The following is a 13,884-nucleotide window of genomic DNA, read 5'->3' as shown; positions in this document are numbered from 1 at the left end:
CTATATATTTTCTGTGGGATGAAGAGAGATGATTCAAATGAAATCTCTTGAGAGGCAGAAAAATGACCTCTTGATATATCCCTTAGTTTTGGACTTCTTTGTTCTATTGGATTTAACCATATGGGACTGGGAAGATTTGACCATTTGATCCAAAAATTATTGTTTCATACAGTTAATCTAATGAAAAACATTGCAAGTAAATAAAGAAAGGTATGTTCTTGTTCTTCTCCAATAGTTTCCATCTACAATCAAAAGTTTAATGTCTGTTAAAAAATTACGAGGGAGAGTATAGGTAGCACTTTGGAGTCTGACCCATATCCATGTCTTTGGGTCTAAATCCTGGTTCAGTCTCAGTGGCTTTTCAAGCCCATGACTCCTCTCACTGTCTGCTTTGAATTTGTAAAATGAAGATGACAATGCCTACTTCACATGGCTTTGCTAAAGTTAAAATGAGACAATGCATATTAATACACTTTGTATAATACATGATTTGTGATAGTCTCTATTGACATATTCACATTCAAGTTCTATAAAGTGATTAATATGTTGGAATGGCTTTTAAGCTTTAATTTATTATTTTTCCTTCTTGGGATTTTGAGATATTTGTGTGATAATTATTATGTTTCATTAACAGAAAAGGTTACAAAATACTGTGATGAAAACGGCGTTTGGTTTAAACATCCTGAAAACAATCGAACCTGGTCCAACTATACTTTGTGCAATGCTTTCACTCCTGAGAAACTGAAGGTAGGTTCTTTTTCACATTTCAGTATTGAGTGAGAATGTCATTATTTGTACAAGGAAATGGACATATAACTGTAAAATATCTGCTACCGAGAAACCAACAGATTTCGTGGAAAGAAATCATATGATAACTGGTAAGTTCTAGGAATCTCTAGAGCAGCATTAGAGAAAATGACATTTCACTTCTTGGTTGGCACTCAGAGTCAAGAGTCAATTGAAGTTCCATGAGCATACAGAATCAGTCCATTTATGGCAGGGGGATAAGTGTCCATAGAGCAGATGAACGGATTCCCAATGATGCCAAAATTAGGCAACATTTCAAGGGACTCTCTAACATCTCACTTTTCCTGGAAGAGTTTCAAAACTACAGATTTTTCCACAAGTCACAAGACAGCATGCTTCCCCTATGTTGGCCATGACCTTAGTTTTACAATAAGGCACAGAAAGAACTCCTAAAGTGGGGCATCTCATCAGTCCTCTAATACAGGTATGGCTGCTTAGATTATTTTCAGTGGAAGTTCATTCTTATTTGTTAGTACTTGCATTTTACTGTCTGTTAAATATTTTGAATATTATCTCTGCTTAGAAATACTCGTCTAAGCAAATGGTGGGGGAACAGATGCTCTTTCTTCCTCGGATGCATCAAAAATCTGAAAAGTTCACTAAGTCTACAACCAACCTCCTCACGACACAGAACTGGGAGTTACAGTTGGTCAGTGTTTAGCTGTGCAGGGCGTCTCTAAGCAACCCTGCTGACTCTAACATAAACCTATCATTTCCGTCAAAGATAGGCCTGTATACTAAATAATTATTCAGTTGAAAGCTAAAAGCACACTAGTGCCTTTGTTTGTTGTTGAGATGCTTTCAGGGTGTAGAAAAGTTTTCTTTTATTAAAAACAAAACAAATAACCACAAAAACAAACAAGATGAACATATAGCTTAGAGACCAATTGAATAGGAGGGACACCTCATCACAAGCACAGGCTAAGGCACCACGGTCAGTTGTCTCTTTACAAATGGTTTAGTCACCCTGAGAACCAGATGCATGTCTATACCCTAATGGAGAGCTGTTAATGAAGTCTGATTAATAAGCTATGTCATGGAGTAGTGAATTTTCTGAATGAGTGCTGATTATGATGTTACAGAAAAAAATTATGCTGACGTTAACTGGATTGTTGTAAGTGTGCAAGTCCAAATCATTCTTAGTGTTGTCTTTGGACTTCTCACATACACTGGCTACATCTGAGAAGGAAATAACTTAAAGAAGAAATGCTCCTCTCTAGGCACCTAGTATAATGATTAAAATGCTTTCCACAAATCTTCCATATAAATATCGTCACATTAAAATTTGAAGGAACCAACCTAGAATTCATTTAAAAAAAAAAAACTCACCCTTGAGAATGACACAAGGATGGCAACTAAATTATAAGTTGTTGATTTAATCTTACGTATTTAGACAACTCTATTTCAGAAGAACAAATGTTTTTAAAAGGAGTATTCTGGAAGCAACTGAAAAGAATATGAATTAAGTTATATAAATTTTTCTTAGAAATAAAGTATGCAAAGATTTCTTAAAAGACTGACAGAAGAGGGAGTGCAGATATATCCAAATTAATTAAGGGGCAAGAGTGTTCTACGTAGTAAACTATTTAGAAGGAAAAACTTTTAGAAAATGCCTCTCCTGATATTGTCTACAAGTGAAGTTAGAAAAATAGCTAGAAAATGAATTCCTGGGAGAAAAGATAGGAGGTGAATGTTTGTGTGTGTGTGTGTGTGTGTGTGTGTGTGTTTAAGATTCCTAAATCCCTCCCAAGAAAGCTCTCTGAAGATTTTATCAGCTCCAATTATAAACCTACTATTCTAACTTTATTAACATTTCCTGTAAGAGTAAAATATGCTATTAAGAGAGTGGTATCAACAATGAAAATGCCCCCAAAATATGGAATGCCTGGTCAAATGATGCAACAGGCACAACTTAGGAGAAGCTAATTAGTCCATTTTGAAATTCTAAGGTCTAGAAAAGGAATGCTCATTTCAGGACAGCAATAATGCACATAACCAAGAAAGGGCTCTGAACAGTTTGGGTGCATTTTAACCGAATTAGTGCTTCAATCCCAGACTCTTCCTGAGGAAATTGACAAAAATCAAAATGTTCAAGGCTATATAAATCCCACATTTATTCCAGGAAATCAAAGAACTTCATAGAGGTTATTCGTTCTATCTACACTACATTTGCATTCATACCAAGACCCAACAAACTGTGGAAGGAACTTAAGACCAAAAGTCAAGAGATTAAGGTACAACTACAAAATAATATACAAATTATGCTCCACCAAGAAAAACAAGTGAAAACAAAATCCCTAATTACAATAGATTCAAGTCTACTTCAATTACAGTTGATGAAACTGGCTAAATAGTACAAAATGCAAAAGCTAGTGTCAAAATAGAGTGAATGAGAGAGAGAGAGACTAGAAACATAGAAACAGACAAAGAGAAACAGAGAGACAGAGAAGACAGAGAGAGAGATGGGTGACTAGATCAATTGCTGTTTTCTCTGTGATAAAATTATATTATAAGGAAAGGAAAGATTGTGATGACTAGGAAATAAAAGATGCTATGACATGCATTTCATGAGAGGGACATTCTTCTAAGTCAACATAACATTATGGGAGAATAAATAAAATTAACCATGATTATGAAAAAAAGAATTATCAAATGGCTGCCAAGGGGAAAGTTTGCAGCTTCAACCAACTAAATACTAATGATATCATTTTAAACAAAGGCATAGCAACCCGCCACCATACTATCCTCACCCTCTGTATATGCTGAGAGTCAGGACAGCTTGGAAAGTTGATTGCTATTTTGCCAGGTCTGTGGTATAGAATTATGTATCCACTGTCTAAAAGATTCCAGAAGTTTAAAACTACCGGGATTGCTTACTGGGCTTAGGGATGATAATTTTTAATGAATATAAAGCTACTTCTGAAATATATTTTTGAATGAGGAACTTCATCTCAAAGAACTTTATTCTTTGAAAATGACAATTTATTTTCATACCATGAGTAAAGATAAAAAATAATTTCATTGTCTGAAATATTTGTTATAATTGTAGCAGTTTTTTAAAAGGAGGAAAACATTTGTTGATTTACATATATTTAGGAAAAGGAATGATTTTCTCTCTGATGAATCATTCATTCGTTTTGTGTTTGTTTTTACTTTTTGTTGTTCCAGAATGCGTATGTTCTGTACTATTTGGCTATCGTGGGTCATTCTTTGTCAATTTTCACCTTAGTGATTTCCCTGGGGATTTTCGTGTTTTTCAAGTAAGTACGCTTACAGCATCTGCTCTTTATTTCCTCCTTTAAGTTATTGAAATAAATGGTGAATTCTGCAAGAGTGGAGGTGTGGAAGGGTCTTCAGCAAATTACAAGCGACATGCAATGTTAGGAGTCATGAAGTAGCAAGAAAAATGAAATGAATTTAAATATGCTTTTAATCCTATCTTTGGGGAGAAGGGGATAAATTTATATCATTTTCAAAAGCACTATGCCTTGAGGCTTCCTAAAGTAAGACAGTCCTGTGAGCCCATAAGTACACTGTTGTAACATGGTAAAGGTTCCATTTACCATGGGTAAGTTACCATTAAGGGTAGAGGAGAGGATTCTCCACCTTCTTTACTCCCACTCTAATTTTCGGTGACCATAGCCACAAATCCACATATACCCTGCCTAATTATTTCTTGCTAGCATATGTAAGACTAAGGAATAAACAAGCACATCAGAGCATGTTTCTACAAAACCCAATTTAATATGCTTGTCTTTAGGTTTTATGGTGCACAATTATGCTAGAAAGCAAAATATGAGAAAACACACAAGGAAAACTTGAATACTTTAAGTTATCTTGTCAACTTACATGAATATAAAATAGGATCTTTACAGGTAATGGTACATTTAAGTTAGAAACTGTTATGTATGCTTTCATCACAACAAACTTTAGTGAAAATAAAGCACTCATAACATTGTCCTAGGCTGGCTTTCTGAAGTATATTCTCAAATGTAGATTCAGAGTAAGCCACATGTGTATTTTTCTCTAGACACACCACGGTTCAGTAAATATGTTAGAAACTGAAGTAAATTAGATAAAAATGAAATAATATATGTAAGGTGTCTGGATTCATGTCTGACACATAAGTGAAATAGGTGTTTGATATCATTATTATTATTATTGGTAGTAATAATAGTCATGGTGGTATCATAGAAATCATAAAGAAAAGCCCTTTTGCAGACTCAGATGACAAACAATCATCCACACTTAAAAAATGTGGTAGTGTAAAAAAAAATGAAAAAAAAATGTGGTATGTGATTAAATGTACAGTGATTCACATATAGAATGAGGGGGGAGAAGAATATATATGTATTTATCACCCCTGAACTATATACTTAAAATGGCAAAGATGGTAAATTATACATCTATACTTTACCTCAAAAAATAAATTTAAAACATAGAACAATAGAATCTTGATTTGATTTTTGTTAAAACATTGTCAGGATAGTACTAAGGAAAATTAAACCAAGGGGAGAATAATCACCTGTAAATACATCCTTAGTACAATTACTATTTTTTCCTTCATCATTTTTCAATCTTTGTCTGTATCTTAGTCAAGATTCTTATATTGACTAAGCAATAGAAGTGAATAGCAATTTTTAACTGGATAGCAAATGATAACATAAACAAACAGACAATGAGCTCCTTCTATAAATGGTTTAACAGGAGAAAGACTGATAAACAAAGCAAAATGACATGAATTATTAATTACTCAAATTAGAATAGAAGAATATTTTCGATGATTACAATACAGTATTCACACAACATGATTAATCTTGGAATGTCTTCATTTTTCAATTGCACTTCATTATGGCAAATAAACATATCATCATGGTTCTGAAACAAATTTTATTTTAAAATATGCCACTAAAGCATATTTTTTAAGTTTTTTAAATATAATCATAAAAAAATTGAAAGAAAAATTTCCCAAATTTGTAATCATGCAACTAATTGTAGTTAGGACTTTAAAGGTAATAATGTTAAAGGCATTATAGATCTTAATTCCTTTTTTCTCCAGTAACTTAAATAAGTGAGGAGATGTGAAAGCCAAATCAGCAAAGAAATTAAGAATTTTTTTTCAATGATCATTTCTATATTAAGCTACTGAAGATGGGTGTGTTAAAGTGCAGCACATGGGCAAAGTAGAATATTTCTCAACTCCAGTTAGTCTCAAAGCAAAATGATGCTGATCAAACCCTTGCGAGAGTGTGAGGACAGATTGTCTAGAAAGCACCCAACTTTGCCCTGCTGTCTCTCAGTTCTAAGAACCAACTAAACAGCAACTTAAATCTGAGGAAGAAAAACAAGTCTTATTGATGTATCATCTGAGCCTAATAATGAGAAGAAATGAACTGAAACAGCTAGTTCTTCAGAGCAGACACAACAAGAAACAAATGACATACCAAAAGCACATATGTTGAGATGCCAAATATTCAAACCAAAAAAAGCTGTATAAAATTTTTATACTTGTTTTCAACCATATCTTAAACCTTACCCAAAGTAAAAATATAAAGGACTTCTGTTTTCTTAAAATTTAAGTTCGATCCTGACCTTTTAATATTTTTTATATTTGAATTTCAGAAACATTAAAAGTGATTGTGGAAGTAGAAAATAATACTGATATATCACTGGAATTTATTTGTGAATTAGCAAACTTTTTCCAGAATTTATTTTCAAATACTCTACATCATCTTTAAGATCTTCACTGCACATTACAATAGAAAGTTTCATAATTTATGCACTTAAATGGCATCATCTGTGTGCAACCTGAGCAAAAAATATCATCACTCCCTTGCTTAATTCTATATTCCCAGGGTTGAGTAATTTTGCAGACTCCAAACAGTTTTATAAAACTTTCAGGAAACCAGAGTGAAAAGTTACCCAGCTCCAATTCTGAGAACTGATGCCCCATTCATAATCACTCCATTGAAATCTCACTGTAAAGCCCTCAGAACTCCTCAAATGTACCTTATGAAAAGGAGGAACCCTGCAGCTGTCCTCCTCAAATGAGCAGGCCTAGGAGGCCTGCAGAGAAATTTAAAGTCGCTGACCATACAGGAGGCTTTAGAACTGCCAATACCTCACTAAAATCTTGGGATATTACTCAGAATTAGTTTATTAAAATATGCCTTTAATCTTAATGTAATTTTATTCTGAGCATGCAGGGGAAGGTAAAAGGCAGAACTATGTAAACTTAAAGCAAATAGAAATCATGCTCCTTGTGCTGTTGGAAAATTAATGTATAAATTTATATAAAGCCTTCATTTTAATAGAAGAAAATTGATCTTCTATACCATCTTCCTAGAGAAAGAGAAAATGTAGAAAAAAACGGTTTCTCGGGTTTAATTCATAGAAAAGTCAGCATTAAAAATCTTAACTGTTCAAAAGTTTAAATAATATTCAAGATGATATGCAGGTCATTTCTGGTACACCAGTTAAAGAAAGAAGACAGCATTATTAGGATGGTATTTAGTTTAAAATCTTCACAGAAAAAATTGGAATGATAATATGGAAAGGGATTAAATATAAACATCAAATTAGTTCAGCAAGATCTCTTACTGCTGGATTCCAATAGTAAGTGTCAACAAGAGAGCCAAAATGAAGATGCCCTTAGGGAAGACTGGTTTGGGAAAGACACATAAATGGACATTTATTTGAGATTGGTTCTTGACCATTTTCAGCAAATTTCCAATAAATTCACTTATCTATAAATTTCAATTACAATTTATCAATTTGCTTTTCTGTGGAATAATCCTAAATATGTAAGCCTCTCATTGTATTACCTCATGAAAAGCCTAACAGGCCATTCATTAGCATTTATTTTGACTGATTGTTATCCATGTCTTTCTGATTGGTATTTTAAATATTATTCTTGCCTGAAAGTTGATAGAAATATAGGTTGGAAAACAGGCAGTCTCTTCATTTTATTGTCTACATGACATTACATTGGCCACATTAACCAAAAGCATATATAGGTAATCATGGAGGTCAACAAAAGTGGCTTCCAGGGGACATACTGAGGGAAGACTGATTCCTCTACTACTTACTATTCTCTTTGTTCTATGTCACCTCTACATATTGGGTGAGTATATGAATCTTTATCTTGTGTAGTATTCACCATTATACATCTCTGGCTGCCTTCCTGTTGCTCCAAGGAAACCATGAAATCTATGGTATCAAAGATGGCCTCCTTTCTTCCAACTCACCGCTGGCAAGACAGACAACAAAGATAACTGTTGATCATACCACGGCATATTCTTCACCCATAGAATAGTGGTAATAGGAAAAGCAAGAATTTTGATTGAAAGAGAATTTATTAACGATAAGGATTTTGTGCTAAATCAAAAGGCATAAAGTCTCTTGTCAAATAGTGAAGATATATAATATATTGTATTTGAATTTTCCCAGGAGTTTTAATGCAATCCACTTCACTTCATTTTCTCTTTTCTTTTCAGTTCTCATGTTATCATGAATAACATATGATCCTTAGGTAAATGAAAATGAAAAGTTACACTAGAAGATATGACTTTGGCTTGTACCAATTACAGAAATTATCCCTAATTCATATTTTCCCATGCAGCAGGAACTTCACAACAACTTTTACTTGTTTTCTTTTTGCTACTTTCTTCATTTGCTTTGAATGTGACTATAATCACACGGTCTTATATATGAGATATATAAGAGAAAATACTGCTGTTCCTCACACTGTGATAGCAAACTCATTTACACAATCGGCAAAACTCAAGACCAATATCAAATGCCATCTCATACAACTACAAGCTCCCAAAAAGTACACACTCACACACACGGGGTACTAATAGCTTGAAACAAATGTGAAAGATTTACACCAGATAAACTATAACTATGAAAATGACTTTTTGCTTTAGCCTTAAAATGTGACATCTTGAGATTCATACTCAAGTAAATCATTATCTCTTCCTCACATTTGAATGACACCTTGATTGGTAGATTATGTTGTAGAAGTAGATTATGTTGTCTCAACCTCCTACTACTGGAGAATTTGTAGTACTTATGGTTTCCCGTCACTCAAATAATAAGCAATGTTCTGTCCATCTAAATGTCTGGATTTTTTTAATCAAGGGAATAGAATATAGTAAGTGTCAAGTTGGTGCTATTTCTACCTAAGACATCTCAGATCTGACAAAAAAATGTTGTCAGCTTCTCTCATGTTCATTTAAGAGACATATTTGTACTGAGGATTTTTAATGTTAAGTTCAATTAATTCTCTCTAGCATCCCACCCCTCTTCTTCAGAACAATTATCACAATAAAAGTAAATAAAAAATGGCATAGTATATAAGGGCCCTAAAGGCAAGAGTGCCTGTTTGTCCTCCATTATATTCCTGATATCTACCAGGTCTGGATCATAATGAGTGCACAATCATATATTTTGGATTATTGAATGAATTTTGAAAAATTTGCAGTACCTTCGACTCACTTCAAAAAGATGACTGTAAATGTTGTCAAGTTAGTATCATAAAAATTTTAAAACTCAATGAGCAAAAATTATATTAAAACTTTCAAAAAACAGAAACTCAAGTATTAGTCATACTTCTCCTTTGGAGACTAGCAGTTTATCTAGTTTTAAACTATCATTTTCTCTGTGTTTCCAATGGAAAAAAAATGTATGCTTTTATATAGATACAGTACTCTTTATATATACTGTATCTATCTATATACAATATATTGTTTGTATGTGTATATGCTATATGATATATTTATTTTTAACTAGTGTTGAACAACAGGATAATGTTCCATATTAGCTAGTTAATATGAAACTGAAGAATCTGGCAAATGTTCAGTATGGTATGAAGTATAAAGTAGGAAATCATCTAACATTTAATGTAATTCATTGGTGTATTGGAAAATTGCTTAGTGGTCACAGCTCAAAACAGAACATATTTCTTAAATATATTTTTAAATTAAAAAAAAATGAGGATTAAGCCCAATGATGTGTCAGACAGTGTTCTAGGTGTATAAAATAAATTCCTTTAGCACTTTCATTTTAGTGGGAGGAAAAGAGAGAATAACAGGCAATAAATAAACATATACTGCGTCAGGAGGTGATAAGTGTTAAGAAGAAAAGTAAAGCAGGCACACAAGAGAGTAAGCTGGAGGTGGAGGAAGTATATTTTATTCAGGGTGGCTTGGGTTTATACAGGAGAATGAAGTTAATGAAGTCATTTAAGCTAATGTACAACAGCAGATTATTGAGCTCTCCCCAGTCAAAAGAAAACCAGGCGTAAGAATATCATCGCTGTATGATACATTCATTCATACTCCTTAGTTCTAGATAATGTCAATTATCATTGGCCTAAGCCAGGCTGAATTAAACAATGAATTCCATAATTAACTGCCAGTGAGAATTATAAATTGCTCTTGTGACTATGAAAGATGGCAGGTCACAGATTCGACTGTGCTGATTGCAGCAGTCACAAGATGGAAGTTTATGCAGTATAAACGATCATGAGGTTTCACATAAGTAATATTTTTGTTTAAATTTAATTTTGCAACCTACCTTTAGTGCTTTATAAAACCAGTTGGGTTTGATTTATTTAACAGACTTCCGTACTGCTGAATAGAGTAGTCCATAGAAGCATGTGTGTAAGAGAAAGCTCTTTCCTAAATCCTGTCTTTATCAGAGCCTGCCTCATGGATGTAAATTCTACATCCTATCCCTGTTCAACAAGTTGAATTTTTAAAAATATTATTTATTAATGAGTTATTGTTTATCCTTCCCAAAAAGTTGAAAACTGTAGCTATAATAGTTAAAATATGCTCTAACAGCTGCCTTTATTACTTAAATTTGCTTTTTGCTAGGGATAATTGACAACTATTTTTCCTTTGAATTGGAAATATAGGAAGGCATTGTAAGTAAACCCAGACCATTTTTGTATTTCATTTTTCCTCAGAATTTCCTTTTCAAAATTCTTCATTTCTAACTTTATTCCATGAAGATATTTTTAGGAATAGTTAGTGTTATGAGTCATTGGCATCATTAACTGCATGTTTTAAGCTTTCACATGGCAAATGATGTTATGCTAATATTTTTTGCCCTATCAAATATGATAAATATAAGATTTTCATTTGTCTAGGATAATCACTGCAATTCTGTTATAGTCATGATGTAGGCTCTCTCCATTACACCAAAAAATGAAAATAGGATATTCAAATTAATGTTTGTTTATGTGAACATTCACACCAACACATATGTACAAGTTTATGAACTGGAGGAGAAAAGAATAAAAGCCCAACAAATTGCTTAATACCCAAAAGGTGGGGAATGACTCTGCAAAGAAACAGCAGCACTTAGACAGCTCTCATTGGATCCAAATCACAATATGCCTCATCATGACATTTCATTTGCACCTATTAAGAATTCTCTGCCTGTGTCTGAGCTCCACCATCAGGAGGGTTGGAAAAGAGGAACTACAGTGATGATTCTAGTTGGAATATAAGATATAAGAAGATAGCAACAGAAATAATGGAAGAGGAGGATGCCAGGAGATGTGAAGTGTGTGTATGCAGTGACTCAAGGACATAGATTCGGTACATTGTCACAGGCAGCCTTGGTTCTGACTTCATGCTCTGTGACCCCACTGGCCACATATTTTCTTCCTGGTTGCAACAATGAATAGTAGGCTTTTCATTTGAAGCACACTGCAAGCCCTAATAGTTTCTAATCTAAGAGTCCTCTGTTAACTAATTTTACAACATTTGCTATAATTAAAAGAGATTTTATCACCCACTCTTTCAGTTATTGTATGAAGTCACTCCGAGGACTGAAAACTATGAGCTGCTATGATTGGAAACATCTTTTTTAAAATCAGGCAGAAAAGTAGTAATAAATCTGAAAAAGGAGACCAGCCTTACTTTTTTCTATATGTTCTTTCATCTTTTTTTTAAAGAAAATATGAAAAATATTACCAAAATGTTTTTTTCCCAGGTACTCTAACATTTTGGCACTGGTCAATGCTTTATGTTACTTTTTCTTCCAGGAGCCTTGGCTGCCAAAGGGTAACCCTGCACAAGAACATGTTTCTTACTTACATTCTGAATTCTATGATTATCATCATCCACCTGGTTGAAGTAGTACCCAATGGAGAGCTCGTGCGAAGGGACCCGGTAAGTACTGCATAGTTTTGTTTTTACTTTTATTTTAAAGGATATAGTACCTGTAAATAGTGAACACGGTGTTCATGTTGGACTTAAGTAGTTGTTTACATATGTAATCATATTTACTTCCACAGTTGAGTTTTGCATTTTGTGAGGCATGTCATTTCTATGTAGGTTCTGGAAGAAATTATTACAAGCTATAGTAAAGAACTGAAAATAATTGAATCGTAAGCAGATAAGAATCATACAACAAACCATAAATTTTTTTTTTTTTTTTTTTTTTTTTTACACAGAGTCTCGCTCTGTCACCTAGGCTGGAGTGCAGTGGTGGGATCTTGGCTCACTGCAAACTCTGCCTCCTGGGTTCAAGCAATTCTTCTGCCTCAGCCTCCTGAGTGGCTGGGATTACAGGCATGCGACACCATGCCGGCTAATTTTTTTGTATTTTTAGTAGAGACGGGGTTTCACCATATTGGCCAGGCTGGTCTTGAACTCCTGACCTCGTGATCTTCCCGCCTTGGCCTCCCAAAGTGCTGGGATTACAGGCATGAGCCACTGCACCCAGCCCAAACCATGTATTTCTAAGACTGACCAATAATTTATTAATATCTATGACAAATGTATTGAGCACGTCTTGTGAACATAGATGATACTAGGTACACTCAGGCAGTGCTTCCCAGTCATCCTAGTGTGCCACAAGTGGTTACAGGTTTGCCTAGATATTGATCCCCTCTTCATTCTCATGATAAGCTGGGCTTGGCCCAGTCATCTCCACTATGAGTAGCTATTCCCTTATGCTAATGAACCATACAAATATGATCACGTTTTGTGTCATTATGCTCTGAAAAAGGTTTATAATGACACAGGAAATCCAAAAGTTAGGGCAATAGGACATAACATCTCTGAAACTTATGCCCACATGCACAATTGCAACAAGCAAATATGGTGACTGTCCTCTTTCTATTTGAGTACTACAGAGAACAGGAGAGCTGAAATCATTTAGCTCAATTACTCAGAACCATTCTGGATTTCTTCTACCAGAATTGTCCTGAGAGTTGTTCAGAATAACCCGTATTTGTCATCAGTCTTCTCTCTTTATACCCAAGATAGTGTTTTTCACAGTGATTTCCAATCCTGGCTGCACTTCAGAATCAATGGGGGAGATTTCGTAAATATGAAATAGCTACTGTCCCCGTGATACTAGAGAGTCAGTAGGTATGAGGTGGAGCCGAGGAACATACCCTGGATATTTCTTCTGTGCTGCCAAGTTTGGAAATTATCAGCCAACTACTGAATGAAGCAAATAAACTGTCAGGGAAGGACAGAGGAGGAGCACCTTGAGGCTCTGCTTTTTCATTGATACCAGTCCCTGGTATTACAAACTAACAAAAACCAGAACTAAAAGGGATTTTGGAGGTTGTTTATCCCTGACTCCTCATTTTACAGATCAGAAACTTGATGACAAAAAGGCAAAGTGATTTTCCTCAAATCATATAAGTGATTGGAGCGGGGAGCGGGCACTCAAATTAAGGTCTCCTTACTCTCAGTTTTTGTTCTTTCCTTTGCATTATCAGATGTATCTCTGTAAATCAGTGAGGGCTTATTTATACCAAACTGCTTGATTAGGTTTCCAAATATACCAGATTAATTTTTAAAAAATCAAATCACTTTGGTGCTGTGATACCAAGTAACCGTTTACTTTACAGAAATTTTTATTTATCAATCCAGTGTTTAAATAATTTACAATTACAGCTTCTATTATTTAATAGTTATTTTGCCCTCAGTAAATATTTTCATCCCAAAAAATCTCCAAGTGCTTCTCTGCTGTCTCCTTTGCAAACCTGCTTTCCTTAATTTTAACAACAAATATTTTCCTTACTTGCTAATGAACTGCACTTTA

At 34.1% G+C, this 13,884-nt stretch overlaps 1 protein-coding gene across 1 annotated transcript in view; it reads left to right on the top strand.

The window, feature by feature from the left end:
• The window catches only part of LOC105475513 (calcitonin receptor), a 151,190-nt gene that overhangs the window by 102,960 nt on the left and 34,346 nt on the right, over positions 1-13,884 (top strand). Inside the window, exons 6-8 of the mRNA XM_011730844.2 lie at positions 635-747; positions 3,976-4,067; positions 11,867-11,993. Coding sequence (XP_011729146.2) covers positions 635-747; positions 3,976-4,067; positions 11,867-11,993 — 332 coding nt within the window. The remainder of the gene's footprint in view (positions 1-634; positions 748-3,975; positions 4,068-11,866; positions 11,994-13,884) is intronic.

This window comes from Macaca nemestrina, chromosome 4 (assembly GCF_043159975.1).
Source record: "Macaca nemestrina isolate mMacNem1 chromosome 4, mMacNem.hap1, whole genome shotgun sequence".
In the NCBI taxonomy this organism is placed as follows: Eukaryota; Metazoa; Chordata; class Mammalia; order Primates; family Cercopithecidae; genus Macaca; species Macaca nemestrina.
Note: the sequence above shows the minus strand (reverse complement) of the source record. Positions and strands in the feature narration are given on the sequence as shown.